At 36.6% G+C, this 19,471-nt stretch overlaps 1 protein-coding gene across 1 annotated transcript in view; it reads right to left on the bottom strand.

Moving 5' to 3' along the window:
• LOC104545619 (neurobeachin-like) overlaps positions 1 to 17,333 on the bottom strand; it is a gene marked incomplete at its 3' end in the record, with an annotated part of 43,968 nt that extends 26,635 nt beyond the window's left edge. Inside the window, exons 1-4 of the mRNA XM_010190807.1 lie at positions 17,252 to 17,333; positions 16,264 to 16,366; positions 10,036 to 10,151; positions 1,073 to 1,185 (exon numbers count right to left, since the gene is read on the bottom strand). Of these exons, the coding sequence (XP_010189109.1) occupies positions 1,073 to 1,185; positions 10,036 to 10,151; positions 16,264 to 16,366; positions 17,252 to 17,333 (414 nt within the window). The remainder of the gene's footprint in view (positions 1 to 1,072; positions 1,186 to 10,035; positions 10,152 to 16,263; positions 16,367 to 17,251) is intronic.
• Positions 17,334 to 19,471: the final 2,138 nt, after the last annotated feature.

Raw genomic sequence — 19,471 nt, 5'->3', positions numbered from 1 at the left:
TCCAAAAGGGGTGTGCAACTGTGAAATACCCAGAGTGGAATCTCTCTGTTGCTGCCTAAGGTGTGTGCTTGCAGGAAGAGGAGGACAGAAAGCATACTTAAAGGCTGAAGGCCCAGAAAGCCTCATTCCTGACCAGCAGAAGAAGGGAAAGTAGGGCCTGCAGTACAGGCCCTGGGGGACACTTTCTCCTCTCCAACCTCATTTCTGAAGCCAGCAGTTGACAGCCTTCGGCAGTTTTGAGCCTCGCTCAACTTGTACAAGCAACTTCTGAGCAACTGTGGCAAGGGTGCAAGGAAGCTGCCATGCCCAGACTACCGAAAGCTCATGCTGGAGATGTTGCAAGGCTACCCAGTTTCAATGGTAAGAAAGTACATACTCTCTATGAGTTGATAGGAACCAGAAAAGATACTTCCCACAACTCAGTTTCAAACCCTGTTTCTTGTCTTTCTCCAGCTGGCCATAAGTAGAGCTCCTCTATGTTTCTGCTATGCTTGGCCAGAACACACCTTCTCCCCAGTCTGTTCACACAATCGGAGTACCAGAGCTGGTGCTATTAGAGAAACAAATACTAGGAACTGTATTGTTATAAAGCACTAGCTGCCTAAGTCTGGTTGGAGGACAAAAATCACAAATAATGATAGGGACCAGATACTCCAGAAACTAAATACAAAAATACTTGTTAATTATTATTAATTATTAAACCAAAAGTAAATGCTGCTATTATATTACTTATCTAGTCACTGCAAAACAAAGTGAAAAATTAGTGCAAGCTTTTTCTTTTCAAAGGGTCAGCTTTCATAAACTAAGGGAGATAATTAGTGAGATCAAGTGTTTTGTCGCACTCATGGTCCTTAAATCAGAAGTTACAGACGAGTTACAGGTTTGGAACCGGATCAGTCAGAGAAATGGAAATAGGATAGTGTAGAGATTCACTGTAAAATTATTCTAAAATAGAAACATCTATTTCAGACTTTTCTGAATTTAAGATAAATACCTAACCAGCCTAGAAATATAAACCAAAATATCGTCCTAAAAAGGCAGTCTAACTGTCTTTAACAGAGTTGAAGCATACCTTTGAAAGGTCCCTGAAGTTGCCTGGAAGGGTCAGGTCTAACTCTTCAGATTCATAGTTTGTTAAAACCCATGGAAATACGGGGTATTGGTTCAGATCATTGTACGTTCGTCCTATTAAGAAAGAAAATGCTTTTAAAATTAGGAATTTTTTAATGTAACACTTGAAAGAATAAAGTATAAATTTTCCAGACAAAAATAGCCATTTAGATGCACTTATCTTGAATATGATATCAGCATAACATAAAGAGCACAGTATCTTTCAAGATCAACCAAAACCCACCATATGCCAATAAACTCTTTTTTTATTTTCATGAAGCTATATTCATAGCATGAATGTTGAAATTTAAAACCACTATGCTATTATTTTCCTAGCAACTGTATCATTAGCTGGCAAAGATTAAATAAGAGTCCAACAGCAAGGGGCTAAATTTGAGGTTTGAAAATCTAGGTCTATCCTAGACCATATTAATCCATTATTCCCCACGGCTCTTCACTGAAGAACTGTTGAGATTCCACTGCAATAGTGGAATCAAAAGTGGAAGAAGGAATGTTTGTTTTACCACTATTTTCTAACCACTTTGAAAATTAAAAAAACATTTTCTCACCCTCAAATGACAGAGCTGACTTTTACTCTTTCCAAATACAGTGAGAGAAACATTGCTGCCATCGCAGCAGCTCAAATATGCAAAAAAAGCCCTTTAGATACAGTTTCAAAAGAACAATTTCCAACTGAAGTGAACTAAAAATTATTAATTCCGCATCAGGAAAAGTGTGTTTGGGAAAGATTGTTACTTCTGTGTCAACTGGTATTTAGTTGTATCTAACGTTTCAGTGATAAGACAAATAAAGTTGCTCAGTACAGAACCATCTACCATATTGATTTACTGAGAACCACACAATATGCAACATGAGTCTTAAAAAGCAAAATCAGGTCATAATTATATGTGTGTGTGTATTTATATAATATAATTAGCAGACTGAAATATCCCAGGTTAACAATTCCCAGTCCTGCAGCAGATTTACAGCCCTGTCTTACTAACTGCTTCCTTCCAGATTCTGGACAGATTCCTGGGGTACACAACCCTGCACAGGAAAACACAGGCTTCCTTGTTCTGAGTAGCATTTGCAATTCACCACAAAAATCAGCCCTGCTTTAATGAAATGTGAAAGTTTCACTGCTCTACAAACACCTTGTTTTTTTCAATAGAAGTTTATGAACAAGCGGCATGTTTCTGTTTAGTACATAGTTTCACTGAAAACAGGAAAAGTGCATATCATTAACAACTGTGTGCCTCATTTTTACATTTTGAACAAATACATGCTCACAAGAATATAAAAAAAATAATTTAGGTACAAATACAACTTTATTAAAAAAGCAATGCCAACACTATGTGCTATACACAAATAAAGGTGGATAGAAATAAAAACACTTCTTTAATATCAATGATAAATCAGTGCAAAACAAGTTTTGGACAGAATAAGAATTTATTAAACAATTAAATTAAGAAATACACCACAATTTATCTTTGTGAGGGAGGAAAAGGAAAGGTACTCTCTGGTAGAATATAATTTGTTTTAGGGTTTTTTTGGGGGGGGTTTCTGTATGTCTTGAAGTAAGACAACTGCCTCATTTTCCACATCTGTCAAAACAGAGTATTAGTTTCCTCTTTGGCAAGGGATTAATTGCATATGATTTATAAAGTTTCTTGAGATTGTAAATTTTGATGTTCTATAAAATATGGCCTTTATAAAACCAAACCTTTATACAATAAGTGTTCTCACCATCAGAACCCTCAATTAAGTTAACAGAAGAGAGTGCAGAAGCTTCCCCAGAAGAAAGACATTTGAGCTTATGTAGACAGCAGACTAAAAAAAATTTGAGATTCAGGAAGAGAATGACTGAGGTGACTGCAGTTTATTACAAAGCATAAGCAAAAATGATGATTCTTCAGAATCAAATATTTTATGGAAAAGGGTTCACAGTAATAAAGAACTTAAATTTAAAACACTTTATAGAAATATTTGGAAAGAGAAGAATATCCTTTTGCAAAATGATGAAAGGAAATTTAGGTTTATCATAAATTACTTTTTATTTCAAAACTGAGATTTTCCATATTGAGATTTTAGTTAATTTTTATATTAATTGCATTTTGATTCAATATTCAGCTAACAAGAGGTTGATGTTTTCATCCTATTCCATATGGGAAAATCATAAATATGTGAAGAGAGCAAGAAAAAAGCAATCCCGAACTGTGCTGTACACAAGTTCTCCTTTGCTGTGTGGTTTTGATAGGTTACTTACAGTATGGACACATGAACAATCATGCGGAATTAGCTCTGTGTCAGGACACTGCAGAAACTCTTGTGTGCATTTTTTTACCCCACAATGATGAACAATTTGAAGCAGCTTGTCTCTCAGATAGGATCAGTTACAAACAGTGGAGCCTTAGTGATTATATATTTGATAAATATAACCATAGCCTTGTGAAAAAATAAATAAAATATTTATTTCTATCCTCCTTCAATATTTATAAAACGCATTTTATGTATAAAGACATTAACTACTAAGACTAGCTATTAATTTGTTTAAGTAAAAAGGTAATGATTTATTTTTCTGAATTCAACAATTTCCTTTTTAATATCAGCAAATTAAAATTACTCAAGAAGATGAATCATAATTTCCATTGTGAAAAGAGACCAAACCTAAACAATAAGACCACACATCTACGATTATCTGTGTGGAGGACAGTGATCTAGGCCTATAATGGGATTACAAATCTCTAATTCTAAACATACACAAATAGTTGTGGTTTAACTTTATTAGGAATGCTTTCTTGATCAGTTCTGGCTTCGCAATGATTATTTCCAAAGTAAAGTCAGAGATTAATATATTTAGCAGTCTCATCAATTGTCTGGTGCTTCCAGTAAGAATCATTTGGTTCTTTCCTTTAGCTAAATAACTATGAAACATAAACCTGTACTGCTATTGGTAGTCCCTATACCTTTTCAGAATCTTCAGATTTTCCCCCAAGTAGGCTTACAGAGATTAATATTAAAGGCTGAATATTAAATATCACAAACCTATGACACTAATCTACTTGAACAATAAAACTAAGGCATAGTAAATGAGATCTCAGAAATGCTGGATATGTTTCTTCATTAAAAAAAAACTTTTTAATTAAACCATCCAATTTAATGTTTTTATATGGCACTTTAGTTTTGAAGGTAAAGTGAGCTAGAGACAGCTGACAAAGAAATTATAACGGCAATTCCTTGGTGAAAATGTTAATGACAGCAAAATATTGTTTAATTAGATGATTGCAGCATCTGGATTAACACTCTTTAAGAGCGATGTTCCTGTGCTTGTCTGCTTCTTCACACTTTACAGACATTTTGTCATCTCTAGGTCATTAGGAAAGAATTTTTAATGATTTTTCTAGAAGCAAGTAGTTCGAGTTACATCTAATTAGATGACAATAATAAGCCCAACACATGCAGTAGCTAAATATATACATAATTAACCAGTGAGGGCTTGTACATCACAGAGTAAAAAAAGTGGAAAATGCTAAACAGGCAAAAAAAAAGAGAGACGGGGAAGTTCATCTGAATTTATTACTTGACTCGAGATGTCATTTTTTCCCCACAACCCTTTAAAAATAATCCCTTTCCACTACAAGAAATTACTTACAAAAATTATGGGTATAATTATCTTCCACTTCTTTTAAAAGCTGTTGCAGGCAGGTAGGATTTAAAAGAATTAAAACTCCAATAAATACAAATGCAAACACACATTTAATATACTGCAATTTGAAAAGAGAAAAAAAACCAACAAACAACAAACAGCAGAAATCAGTTAAATACTGAGAAATAGATTTGAAAACTAGACTCCTAACTATTAAAATGGGAACTGCGACCATTCTACAAAACTACTTCTTGTTCCTGCTCTTGATTGCTTTTGCTGTGGTGGGATTACTTTTAAGAACTTTTTTGAATAATCCTGCAACTGAGAATAGTAAAAATAACTTGTCCCCTATATAACTCAGAGGGTTTGGTTGACATACATGTTGATCACATGCAATATGGCCTTTTCCTATGGGCTGAGGAAAGGACAATTAGTATAATCATAGCTGCTTTCAAGCCTTCAAAGCTAAAGGATCCCTGGGAAGGGAATAGGTAGGAGGAGGGGGAAGGTGGCCAGGAAGGCTTATGTCTACACAAGCAGGACAAAAACCAGGGGCCTGGAGAGTATAACACTGAGACTGATTGATAAGTAGCAGAGTGCAGTGTTTACCTTTGGGAGAAAAATCCAGAGCTGTAAACATGATGAAATATGCTGGAGTCAGAGGAGAGGGCAAGAAAGAGGTGAAGACCTTGGAAGCAGAATAGTGAGGCAAGAAAATAGTGGGCTAGAAGGCCAGAGAAACAGGTTGAAATAAGACTTTGGAGAGTTCTGAAAATTGAGAGAGCAATTTTGAATTGAAATTGCAATGAGTCATCAGGCCAGCAAAAGTGATGGGACTCACGTATTCTTGGATAGGAATTTATCTACAATGAGAGAACTATGATAGCTGAAGTTATTAAGTCCTGAGTAGAGATCACAACAGAAATAGTTAAACTAAGAATGAAGCCAGACACTGTTTCAGAGGTAGTAACAAGGTGATATAAAGATTTTTAAAAAAAAAAGGGTCATAGAAAGATAGATTTTTTTCCCAAGGGGACACTTCAGTATTTCAAATATTAAGAACTGATAGAATAGCCAGGGGCCATGGTTGTCAGGACAGATACCTTGGGAAACCAAAGAGAGATTTAAGAAGATTCGTGTAAGATTTGTATATTTATTTCAATGTTTCTGTTCTACAGAGACCAAGCAGTCTGTGTAAATAACAGTATTAACAAGCAGGCAAAGGACTTCTTGGGGGAAAGGACCCAGTTGCGTGTACATGAAAGACATGAGTAGTTGTCTGAAGCCTCAGTTCTGAACGTCCCTCTTCTAAGGCTGCTTCTTCAACGATTTCAGAAAAGGATTGCAAGAAAACATGAGTGATTTCTTACCATTTTGTAAAGGGCTAGACACTAGTTAAGCACCATTATAAGAAAGGAAGCTGCAAAGAATCGGCAAAAAGTGTACTGAGTGGACCTCTATTTATTTTGAAGAGAAGAAAAAACAATGAAGGGACTTATGTATCACTCACTCACCAGCAGAAAATCCACATTTAAGTGTCAAACTGTCAAGTTTCTTAAGTGACTAAGTTATGGCTCAGATACTTTGAATAAGGCAGTAGGAGCTAAATGGCAACACGAATTAAAAAATTTTTGTTCACATATTTGTCAATGGCTAAAAACAATGATACTGTTAGAAAAGAACATGCTGCTTAAACAAACAGTTATAGTCTAAACCTAGGCCATTGCTGCCTACATGAACAATTACTGGCAAAGAACTTGTATCTTTTAAGGAAATATTTCTTATGGGATTCTCATTACAAAAGAGTATAATTAGCAGTGTATTTGGAAATTTGATTTCCAAAGAACAAAGAAAATACATGACTTGTCTTTATTTGGTGAAGGAAGTCATGAATTTATTCAGCACTTTGTGTACAAAAATAGAAAATACTGTATTTTCTTCTAACCGCCAAAGGTCCTGTCTACAGAGCGTATAAGAATTTGCTTCTGTTTAACACAGATGTATCTGGATAGTTATCAGTTCAGTGTTATCAAAACAAGAGCAACATGAAGTAGAGGTACTTTGCTTCCAGTACTGGATTTCTGGTAGAGATAATTAGTTTTTTTAGTGCTTCATCAGGAAAGGCCTATTTGTTGTAAAGGAAATATTTTGAAGAAATGCCTTTCAACAGAAATATAGGCACAGCTGTAAAAGCAGTGGTGTCATTCAAACTGCCTCACAGCTTTCAACTGCACAGCTTCCCAGATCTCTGGCCCTGGCAGTACGGTGCCATGCAATGGTAGAGACAGGAAAGAGCTTGGGAATGTAAGAACTCCTAGGCTTTCTAACATATATTTACGATTTGACGCTTTCTCTACTGCCATTGGACTTGGAGCTTACGTGCACTCCATTGTGGGTAAGCTTCTGGCTTGCCAGGAAATTTATGATGAGATTCTTCTCAATATGCCCAAGATATGCATCATCTATCACAGGTAAATTTTATTCCAATTAAAAAAAACCCTCATTTGTTTCTATGAGGGTGCATCAGTAAGTGCAGATGTTATAATGTCATTAGCAACTAAAATCTGTTTATCTACGTTTATAGATACCATGACTCTTCAAATTCTTCTAAAAAACTGAGAAGCAGAAATAGAAATCACATAATACAGCAACGTAATGATGCTTTCTTCCAAGCTCTTTGCACTGAAGGCCATTCTAACATGCAGTAGTCATAGTTGATGTCAATAGGACCCTTTATTTCACTAATCCAGCTGGAACACTCTCAGATGTGATGGCACTCTTGCTGACTGGTAAAGCACCCAAGATCTCAGCTACCTTTAGACATCCCTCCAAAATCTTTTTGAGATTGTACAGTGATACAGCCATGTGACCTCAAAGCATCATTAAAAAGAAATACTTTACAAAATAATTCAGTCAATAGAAGATGGAGACAAAGAGGCAAGCTGAATTTCTTTAAGAGAATCAAATTTACCTTCCTCTCTTTCAGGGAATATGGTCTTTACCTAAATTTGAATTTTAATTTGATCATGCACTGCTGAAAGTCTTCATAAGATGGTTGGTAATGCTGTGAAAATGAGCAAATGAGCTTATTCAGTTACCAACGAGATTACATGAACAAATGAGATTTACCAGTAAAATACTGATACCAAAAAATCTGCCAGAAATTAAGTGCTTTGAGCCAGAGAGAGACACTACTAATATACTGACCAAGCTGCTGTAAGCTTTTCCAAATACAAGCTCTCAGACACAAAAATACCCAGTCAGTAATCCTCCAAACCTGAGGCATAGCAGGTGGTACACAAATGCCAGGCCATCTTATTGTAAGGCAGGTGAATGACATCAGATGACATTAAGAGAAACTTGCCTCATGTGAACACCCAGGTGTTTCACTATAAAGCCTGCCAAGCAGTGCTAGTATCAAACAACAGGTTAAAAAAGATTTTTCTTGAGACCTCTGTGATACTCTGAAGGACTCCTTTTAGGCTCAAGCTTGTTTACTGATGGATACTTCAGTGTAAGTGTCACTACAATTCCTAATTGACTTCAGACATAATGATGTCTTCCAGGTTTGGATGCTTTGGTGATGTACCTAAAAATAAATGACCTTGGAGTTTTAAACTCATTAAAAATGAAAAGTAATTTATAAAAAATTTTCTCTGCTCTTGTCTGTTCTCATTTAAAGAGTTTAGACACACTGCTTACAAAAGAATTGAAAACATAAAAGGGGAATTACAATTAAGGACAGTTCTGTCAATAATGTATTGGACAGGGACTGAGGGGACCTAGGCTAACTTCGCAGCTCTCCAGTAAAACCTCCAAGTTCGGGTGTCTGCAAAGCTCTGCCTGCATTTCCTCGTCACCAGAAGGGCAGCGGATGTGTGAGAGACGTGGAGCGGCTGGAGGCAGGCCAGTGTCCAGAAGCAGGATAGCGGCATTCTTGTGGCGCCACGCCAGAGGTAATAAACGCTCAGCAGGGCTCCTTCCTTTGGCAGAGATCTGCGGAACAGTGGCTACAGTGCTAAGGAACCGAGCTGGTGAGCCGGCATTGGACTGCACCATATGGACTTTCCAGCCCAGGTCTCCAGTAGCTTTAGGGACTCTGCTTTGTGCTCCACCACGCAAGGTAAACATGCCCTCAGATTTCCAGCTGTTCAGGGGCAATACTTCCGTATCACACTGGGATAATTTGATGACACATTTATTAATGTCTGTAAGACAGGATGCACAGAAGATGACTACTGTATAAGTACAAAGGCAAAAGCCTAAAGGTTCCGGGTAGGTTATTTTGACAGGTCCCAAATTCTGCCGCTGCCCTACGGGGAAGAACGCAGTGACTTTCCTCACACTGGTCAGTGTAACAGGCACCTACAAGTGCTACCTTTGGGTTCTGCACTTACATTCGTCTTACATCTGGCCTGAGGATAACCTCAAGCATAAAAATTAGGACTAAGTAAAGATTGAGACTTGTAACACTGGAGTACAAAGTGATGCCTGGTGGAATTTAATTTGAGTTTCAAATTAAAGCTCATTGGAGTGAAATGTCTGAGCAAGTCTCTCTGCAGGCAGGTTCGTAAGCAGCATGTGTGCTACAGGCAGGAATTGTAATAGTAGACTGCCTCCTGGAAATCTTTGTATATGGTGTAGAAAACTGCTGGTTTTTACATTTAAAATTACCACAGGAGTTAACACTAAAAGGGAAAGGTGAGAGGAAAAATGCTATTGTGTATGTTTAATTAACGACAATTGCCAGAAAAGCTCTTCTTTTGCCAATAATGAAAGGATGTCTACGGCAGTTATTTCTCTTTTTAAATACCTAATCTGATATTATATTTCAGCTCAAAGAACTAAATGAGAAAAGATGCTGTAATCTAATCATACCACAATCCAGGTGACATCTGTACTAGGCAGAATACTGTTGTTATTCTGCTGTCTAGTTGCTGTTGCTGAGAATGATGAAGTAGCGAAATTACATTTTCCCATTATTATTTCCAGACACTCTCTGGCAATGGTTTGTTGACTCTAATAAAGCTTCAGACAAAGCTGTCAGCAGAGGAAATGGCAGAAGGGGAACAAGGAACAGCCTCCACAACAACACATGAATCTAAAGTTTCAGTGATAGGTTGTGAATTTTCTGATAAAATTTAATGTGTGTGTTTCGGAATCTATCATAAAGCTGTAGCTGAATTCTAGAGGGATAAATGTATTCTATCAAGTCACAGTGCTTATGACTTTGACAAACATAAACATATTATGAAGGATTAAAGAGTCAGAAGCCTTACCTGCTATAGTGTTGAGGAACATCAAGTATTCAAAGTTAGATATCTCCCGTCTCTGCCAGCGCTGAGTCATGTTGGAGGATTTATAAAGCTGTCGGGGAGTGGCCAGAGAGATTCTCCTAGGAAATACATTTAAAGAATGATTTGTTTTAAGAGCCTCATTAAATGTTAAGATGTAGGGCAACATTATTAGTGTGATTAATTTCAGATTCTCTCTGAGGATTTTTTATTTCATTTTATGAAGTCAAGAAGACACTATTACCCCTATTTGAGAAATGACTAAAATTAAGATCTGAGTTTTATTTTACCAGTATTAGAGCATTGAAATAATTCAGAATAATACATTTTGTGTTTTATTTTATTGTGAATCTGGTTAAAAGACTGGAAGTAAAAGAAACTGCAGGCCTCCTGGTGCCTGGCTTGTCCAGCAGAAATAAAAAAGGAATAACATTTCCCTGTTTCAAAAGGATATAGTGAGATAAGTTCATTAAGGTGAGTGAGTGATAAAGTGCCATAAACAAGGTTTATTCCGTTTTCTGCTCACATGTCCATCTGCCTGTCTCTCCTTAAGAAATTCTGAATTATATTTCACTCAAATTTGGAAGAGGAGTACAGGATCCTATCATACTAAATTTCCACACATTTTCTAAAACTTACATGACTGGATAAGGGAGAAAGAATCAAACTACTGTGCTGAGGAACAGAAAAGCAGAAAACTTCAGCTCTTCTATATTTAATCCAACAACATTGCAATAACCAAATACTATGCACCAAGTTCTAAATTGCCTACAGTATATACTGTCCCTGGTTGGTCAAATATAGGGGACTAGATTCAGTCTAGACTAATGCATTAAAGAAAAAAATCTACAACAAGCAGATGTAGTCTCACTGCTCACAACTCATTTCTAGAGCAAATAGTTCATGCTGAAAAAAAGACAAGGAAAATCTGTGGAAGGAAAAATATTCATCTCCTCAGATACTTTTTTTTTACAGAAACAAAAATTTTATAAATTGATCAAAATAGAGAACATGTTTATACCTGTTAAAAAAAGAAGATCTCTAATGTTTAGCCTATTCATTAATTTAAAGAATATAACTACTGTTTACCATTGAATCATATGATCTTTAAGGTTGCAAAAGACCTCTAAGATTATCAAGTCCAACCATCAACCCAACACCATCATGTCCACTAAGCCATGTCCCAAAATGCCACATCTACACATTTTTTGAACACCTCCAGGGATGGTGACTCCACCACTTCCCTAAGCAGCCCATTCCAATGCCTGATAACCCTTTCAGAGAAGAAATTTTTCCTAATATCTAATCTAAACCTCCTCTGGCACAACTTGAGGCCATTTCCTCTCATTCTATTGCTAGTTACTTGGGAGAAGAGACCAACACACATGTCACTACAACTTCCCTTCAGGTAGTTATTATAAAAAGGTAGATACACATTACTAATACACAGGAGACATTACCAAAAAAAATGTATTGTTTCTATCATGCTTCTTCAAACAATTTCTCTAAAGAATTATCTGAATGTAATCATACTTTATATTGCATTTTATGGAATAGCAACTACCTTTACAGTGAAACTCTCAAAGATGTATTGTTCCCAGTTAAGTATGGCTAATGTTACACACAAATTAATAAACACAGATAATAAAAGTACTAAAGTGGTCATTAACTTTACAAAGCATTTCTGTCACAGACTTTCTGTTCCTCCCATGACAAAACAACATTTATGCATCAGTACAGCTTAGTAGCCACTTTTAGACTTTACCCACAATCTCCCAGGGAGTCTCAAAAATCTATAAACTGTCAAGTGCTGGACTTCGCATTTGAATGCCTGATTTGAGGAAACTTTACAGAAAATCAAAATACACTAAAAGAGCTCCTTATTTACTCTATACCTAATGTGTTTGAAAAGATTCACAGTTATTTCAGCAGAGAGTAGAAAAAATTATGCGCAATAAATTGGTTCCACATCTGTGTGTTTCAGTTAACACAGGAAGACCCACTGTTTTGTGTTTTGCTAAATCCACCCAACTTTGATCAAACCATTTCTCTCTTTCAATATGCCATCACCAATAGGATATTGCACAAATGAATGTGCTTCCTTTGCTTCTAGAGAACCATGAAATACATACTTGAAATAGAAACTGCAGAAGACCCTCAGATGTACAAGGAGATGATCCAAATTTTTTTAAGTTATATATGCTTTCAATGTGTTTAGAAAACACTCTGTGGCATTCTGTTGAAGGAAGGGATGTTATATACCCTGTATGTGGAGCACAACCCATCCCCTTTCGCAATCACTTTTAATTTAGTTAGCTACAATCCAATCTCATACAAAGAATCTTTAAGAACCTTGTCAAAAATGTAGCACCTGTGTGATGTTTCGTATTGTGTTGCACCTGTCACTGACTTCTGACAAGAGACTCACCAATATTCACTTTTAATCAAAGCTCTTTTTTTTATGCTTTGATGACGTCGAATCTTAGTTTTCCCACCCCTCTCCCTTCCCAAAATCCACCTTCTGCAACCAGATATACTGAGATCCTCAAATCCATCTGATGGATGCTACTGATGTAATTGGCAACACTGAGCTGATGTTGAGTATAGTTACTATACCAGCCAAAATATATGTTTTCTTTCAGCAAAAAACTTAATTATTTCTATTTCTCAGCTTTAATACCTGGAGCCATTTTTTATCTAATGCATTAACAGTCCACAGAATTTCAGTGGAAGGTGCTAGCACATGTTTAATGGTGAAGTATGATACTGTAACTGTATCTTTTACTAATTCTTTGATCTCTGTATGCTTACAAAACTGTCAGGCAGCCCACAGGTGGTTTCTAAGCTGTGATGTTATCCTCAATAAAAATGCATCAGTAAATTACACCTGAGGTGTTAGAAACCTAAAAAGTGGTCTGCTAATAGTGTTGTAAAAATGCAGACATTACTCTACCTATGTAGAAACATATGGAGCTGTAGAAATAAGTTAAATAAAAGGCACAGTACTGTCTGCCCAGCTGTATCATATGGCAAGGTCACAAGGAAACTACAATCAATGCAACATGTTTCAGGAGCAGTGAAAATGCATTTATCAAAGCGAGATTAATTTGATTATCAAACCAGACTGAACTCTTCAACATGTGACTAATTTTAAGGACGTAATTACTTCTTTGTAACATTAAGCATAGGCTTGAATGCTTTGTTGAATCAAAGCATCAGACAGGCTGTTGGGAAACGTTGGGAAAGAGGCAAACTGGGGACTTGCTCAGAACAGCAGGTCTGTAACACTCTTGAGAAGAGATACCAGTTTGCTTGCTTCTAATCCTTTGTGTTATTAGGAGATCATAAATATTGCTTTTTCCTTCTATTTCCTTCCATCTTTTTTAATCCCAGGATTTCTCCACGAAAACAGAAGAGTACTTTAAGTCCATGTACTGCATTAAAAGTAATTTACTCCTTCAGAATGTTTCCATCATGAACACAGTTCTCTATGATAATATAATTAACTTTAGACAAAATGTTTATTGTAGCAGTATCAGATAGGAAATATTACTTACAAAAAAACCCCTAAAGAACTTAAGCAAAACAACCAGAAAGATCTGCTTTGTTAAAATATTTTAAAGTACAGCTTAATCTAGAAAATTTGTCATAAAAAAGGGTAACATTTTACTCAGCATAGCAGCTCCCCTTGGTTACTCAGCTTAATTTCTCCTTATGTTAGTTATACAAATAAGGATAATTTTAAAATTTAGTATTCCAAAGCCAACATATTCTCAGGAAACTGCATTAACATCAACAAAATATTAACTATATAGCAGTTACAGAGACAGCTTTTCCCTCAGCTACTCCACTGTAATCCTACTGAAGACAATAAAGGTATGTAGACAGAAACAAAGGAAAAACCATTCTTACAGGGTCTTTACTGTGCATAAATCATACCATGATTTCACAAAGAAAATAAAACAACCAAAAAAACCAACTTCACTACCATATGCCAGATTTATTCTGAAGGCTAACAAGCTTATTTTCGATTCAAATTGAACTTTAATCCAAAAGGTATGGAAATAACTGCATATAATATTTAAGCTGAAACTTTTCTAAATAATTATATAGCAACAAACTTTTTCAGACAATTATTCACTGAATAATGCACAAAGGATATGAATTTCAAAAGTAAAAAATGTCACTGTAGATATGAAATTCTGATTGAGAAATTTGCATTTTGTTTGTTCTAGAACATGTGGCCATCTTTATTTCAGAAAAGAATACTTCTACTTTCCATTTAGAGACAGCAATTTCTTTAATTTGAGTATTTGGAAGAGTAATGCAAATATTAATAACATGCACCTTCCAAAGAAATGCCCCAACGTCCCCTTGATCTCAGTGAAAACTTGAGAAATTTGGCAGTTTGCCTAAGAACTTCAGCACATTCAGCAGATCAAGCCTTAGGCATCATGAGACTCTAGAGCTCATGACGGGAATGATGTTCAGCTGGGAATGAAACAGTTCTCCGATCCTACAAATGCTTTGACACTTCAGAGTATTTCCACATTCTAAATTGGGATAAAACGAGGACAATATGAAGTTTTGGCTTGTAGGAAATGACTTAAAGAAAGACACATCCCAGACACTACACTGATGATTAAGTCACTGGCTTTTGGCCAAGTCAAGACAAATGGAGATCTGAACGCAAAGCACGATATTTTGTGAATTCCCTGTTGTTTCCTCACTCTTTTATATTTATTTGCTCTTCTTTCATTTTGACCAGAAATTAATCCTGAACCCAAACATTTTCCACCACACTTCTGCTGATGCACCTTCAAAAACAATTTTAGGTCTGCACAGACATTTCTAAACAAAACCGAAATAAAAATGAGGCAGGAAATTCCCCCCCTCAATGCAGTGAAGTACACACGAAGATCATTCTACCTATCACTGAAATATGAACAATTTTATAGTACAGGATCTGAAAATTCTCAGCCTTATTTCTGACCATAGGCTGATTTGGTATTGATGTTGATAAGAAAAGCTGTCCATAGTATGTGAAAATCTCTAAAACTGAATCTTAGTTGGTCTTTTCCAAAATATATATTCTGCTTAATTTTGGAAATGGAAGAATCATGCATCCTGGGGTGTATTAGAAGGGTTGTGGTTAGTAGGTTGAGAGAGGTTGACTCCCCTGCTACTCTGGCCTGGTGAGACCACATCTGCAATATTGTGTTCAGTTCTGGGCCCCTCAGTTCAAGAAGGACAGGGAATTGCTTGAAAGAGTCCAGCGCAGAGCCACAAAGATGATGGAGGGAGTGGAGCATCTCCCTTATGAGGAGCGACTGAGGGAGCTGGGTCTCTTTAGCTTGGAGAAGAGGAGACTGAGGGGTGACCTCATTCATGTTTATAAATTTGTAAAGGGTGAGTGTCAGGAGGAAGGAGCCAGGCTCTTCTCAGTGATGCCACATGATAGAACAAGGGGCAATGGGAGCAAGCAAGCTGGAGCATAGGAGGTTCCACCTGAACATAAGGAAAAACTTTTTCACTGTGAGAGTGACAGAGCACTGGCACAGGCTGCCCAGAGAGGTTGTGGAGTCTCCTTCTCTGGAGACACTCAAAACCCGCCTGGACACGTTCCTGTGTGACCTAGTCTAGGTGATCCTGCTCTGGCAGGGGGGTTGGACTGGATGATCTTTCAAGGTCCCTTCCAACTCCTAACATTCTGTGATTCTGTGAAATTTGAAAATTGCAAAATATCCACTATACTGATGAACAATGAAGCAAAACACACATGCATTCATATAAAAGGCAAGTGAGAAGATATATATATATAATAACTTCCATTCAGCAATCACAAAACCTAGACAAGTTTAGTTCTATGTTCTGTATAACAATAACAGCAAAGATGAACATTTGCCTATAAATTTATAAAACCTGACTGAAAACCAGACTTAGAAAAGATAAGGTATAAGTTTTTTTCTGGTCCTTCACTGGAAGGTACTTATTTCTTGTAATGATTAAGAAAAAAAAACTAATTTACTATACTTTTACTTCTCTTCCATAATAACAGGCCATAGAGTAAGTAAAGGGTATTGTTTCCCAAACTAACCGTAAGAAAATCTAGAGTTTCATGAGAGGAACAATTTTTTAGTATTGGCATGTTTAAAAATATTCTTAGTATAACATAATAAACACAAAATATACATACTATTTTAATTAAATTACCTGGCTTGTGGCAAACCATAGCTGGTTCCTACTCCAACACGTGGTAAGCTGTACACAACTTTTTTCACTGTTGCTTGGTCAGGAAAATTAAACATAACAGAAGCTAAACGAAGAAGAGAAAATATGGACTAGTAAACCATCTGCAGAAGTTTGTTTCTCCATTTGCATATATTTTTAAAATGCTCTTTGGTTTTTACTTAGGAAGAGAAGTCACATCCACTTTTCTCCTCCTGTGGATCCAAGTTGCAACAGAAACTCCTGGCCTATTTCAGACCTATGTATCATTAGCTGGTTAACATTTTGACATTAACTCTCCCATTTTGCAGAAGACCTGAGTGACATATACTTCAGAAGAACCATAGCTTACCATTAACCCATATAACCTCTTACCAGGCTGGGAAGCTGTTCAGTAGTTGGCATGGCATTCAGTCTTCTAACTGGTGCATTAAAACACACTGGACCAAAAGTTGTTTAATTCCTTCTCCAGTTGAAATCAAAACTTGCATCAGAGCTCCTCAGGGCAAAAGACTACTGACACACATCACTAACCACTCTACTCTGATGCAGAGAATTTTTCATACAGAAAACTGAGTAGATCCATTTATTGATCTGGTCCTTACTTTAACTCAGTTTATAATTACAGAAGGAAATACCCTTTTAGATACTTCATGGAAGTATTTACAGAAAATAGAGAAGTGTGTAAGATCATAGAAGAAATTTCCTAATTCCTATTAAACATTTGAAGAATTTATGAATTGAAATGATCTGTTATTATAAATAAATCTCACTGCTGCACAGAAAGCAGTGTCATCGATTTATGTGATTGATTTTAATATGAAATGCAATGAATACATGCAAGAGTAAGCATTATCGAAAACAGACACAAGCATCTCATCAAAGGAAATATAGAGTTTAAATTCTAGGATTAATAAATAACATGTTGAATATCCACTAGCATGTTTTTACACAACAAAATAAACAGACATACTTCTGTTTGCCATAAACACTTCCAAAGCTGTGTTCTGGAGCAGATAACGTCTTGAAAAAACAGCCCGAATCTCGCTGAACATCCATTTTCCATGAAGGCCTTCTGTATAGGCAAGGACCTTTAAAGAAATTCAAGTTGACAGTTATTAGCAGGAGTTTTTCTTTAAAATGCTGCATAAAAACTTAGTAAATTTTACCCACCAATGAAGTACAGTTACGTTAATCTCTTTAACACTTAAAAAACGTGTTTAAAAAATAACTTTAGATGTTTTTTAAAAAGGCAATGACGTATAGCTGTTAGAAGAATATCAGTAAGTGGAATAACCTGGTATTTGTAAGGTCTGTTTCTCATGAGTCACATCAACTTATTTTCCTCAAAAAAAAACAACCCCAAACTCTACAAGCAAGCTCAGGGTAAGGGACACACTTGCAATAATGCTTAGCTGTGTTTTCTTCCAATAGCGTGCAGTTATGTGTTGGATTTCCTTCTGAGGCAAAGTACAACCAAAATAACATAACTTGCTAGTCACATCCATTTCAGGGTCATAAATTAGAACTCCCTTTATTCCACTCAAAAATACAGAAATTAGCTAGAACAATATGTCAACACAATTTTTTTTTCTGAAGAGAAATACATTTAATATTCCAATCCATGAATAACATTTAACAATTTGCATATTTGCACTTTCCTTCTTCACTGTTCTGGATGTCCAGGAAAACAGACATAAAGACACAATTTATTTAGGTATCAGGTTAATTAACTATTCTCATCATCATTCCAGCAGTATCATGTGGTGCAGAACAACACTTTGTCAATCCTCTTCCATCAGCCAGAAGGCTGCCTTCAGCCCTCCACTGCTGCTCAGGTAGGCTCTGCCCATAGCTGAGACTCTGAAACTTCATTCTATGAAGAGTCAGTGGTTTGGGATGAGGACCATCCCCTCACTACACCCAACCGCATTTCCCAGGCTGTGTAGACTGCGCCTTCTCCTAGGCTGCAGTTACCAAAAGAGCTGCATCCTTCGTGAAAGAAAGAAATGCAAGGAACACACTAAAGGGAAATGCAAAAAGATTTCAGGCTGGAGAGACTGAATTTCTCTGGTCTTCATTAGGTGCATCAAAACCATTGGTGCACCAGCTTGCAGTGCTTTACTCACTCAGTTGAGGTCTTTACTTTCTGTAATCTTGACCTCCGCTGACTTCTGAATAGGGAAATGTTAGGGAGACCGTATGTTGCTGCTGTCAATGATCCTTCATGCTTGAGGTAATGGAAATTGCATTCCTTCAGTTTTTCACTGATGTAGCTTCATGTTAGCAACATGTCTTCATACACAAAAAAGCTAATTTAAGTTTGTACACTCGTTTTTAAAAAAGTTCCATGTTTTTTTGTTCTCCATAACTTTTTTCTCATAACAATGATGAGTCTATTCCAGAGATGACAGTAACAACACTAACAAAACAACTGTACTTTAGCACCCTGAAGAGCATCCAAATGTTAGTTCTATCCTTGATGGGAACTGGACAGAGGAACACAGTGAACCCCTGTACTGTCTACATGGGAAGAAGCTACAGACAAGACTTGCAGCAACACTGTGGCTGATGGTACCGATTCATTAATCTCAGTTCTCCACACTAACTAAACACAGCCTCAAAGAAGGGTAAGGGGCTTGATTTCTTTGGAGGTCTGCCAGACACACGCAAGAGACTATATGCTCCCTCCATTCAGTCACAGACCAGCTGTGGAATTACTGCCTCATATGTTAAATGCTCACAATGGTAAATTAACCTTTGTGTTAAAAACCTGCACCTCATTTTTACTTTGAACTCTGTTGACTTCAGCTTCTACCCACTAGGTCTCGTGACACCTTTGTCTGCGAGATTAGAGAGCCTTCTAGTATCAAATAACGTTTCCTTGTGTCGGTAATTACAGACTGTGATCCAGTTACTGCTTAGCTTTCTCTTTGATAAGCTAAATAAACCAAATTTTCCTTCAGTCTTTTATTGAGATCAGATGCTAGGATACAGCTGGTATTGTGTATGTGAAATTCAGATGGCTAAGAAGAATGACTGTGAAGATTCCAGCACCTCCTTCTTTAAAAGTATTTTGCTCCTATCTGATACATAGTTTTCGTAAGTGGAGAGAGAGAGAAAAAAGTTAGTCACAAAGTCCAAGTCAGGTACACCAGGCAGCTGTATGCCTGGAAGCATGAAACCAAACACT

This window comes from Mesitornis unicolor, unplaced genomic scaffold, assembly GCF_000695765.1.
Source record: "Mesitornis unicolor isolate BGI_N332 unplaced genomic scaffold, ASM69576v1 scaffold5718, whole genome shotgun sequence".
NCBI lineage: Eukaryota > Metazoa > Chordata > Aves > Mesitornithiformes > Mesitornithidae > Mesitornis > Mesitornis unicolor.
Note: the sequence above shows the minus strand (reverse complement) of the source record. Positions and strands in the feature narration are given on the sequence as shown.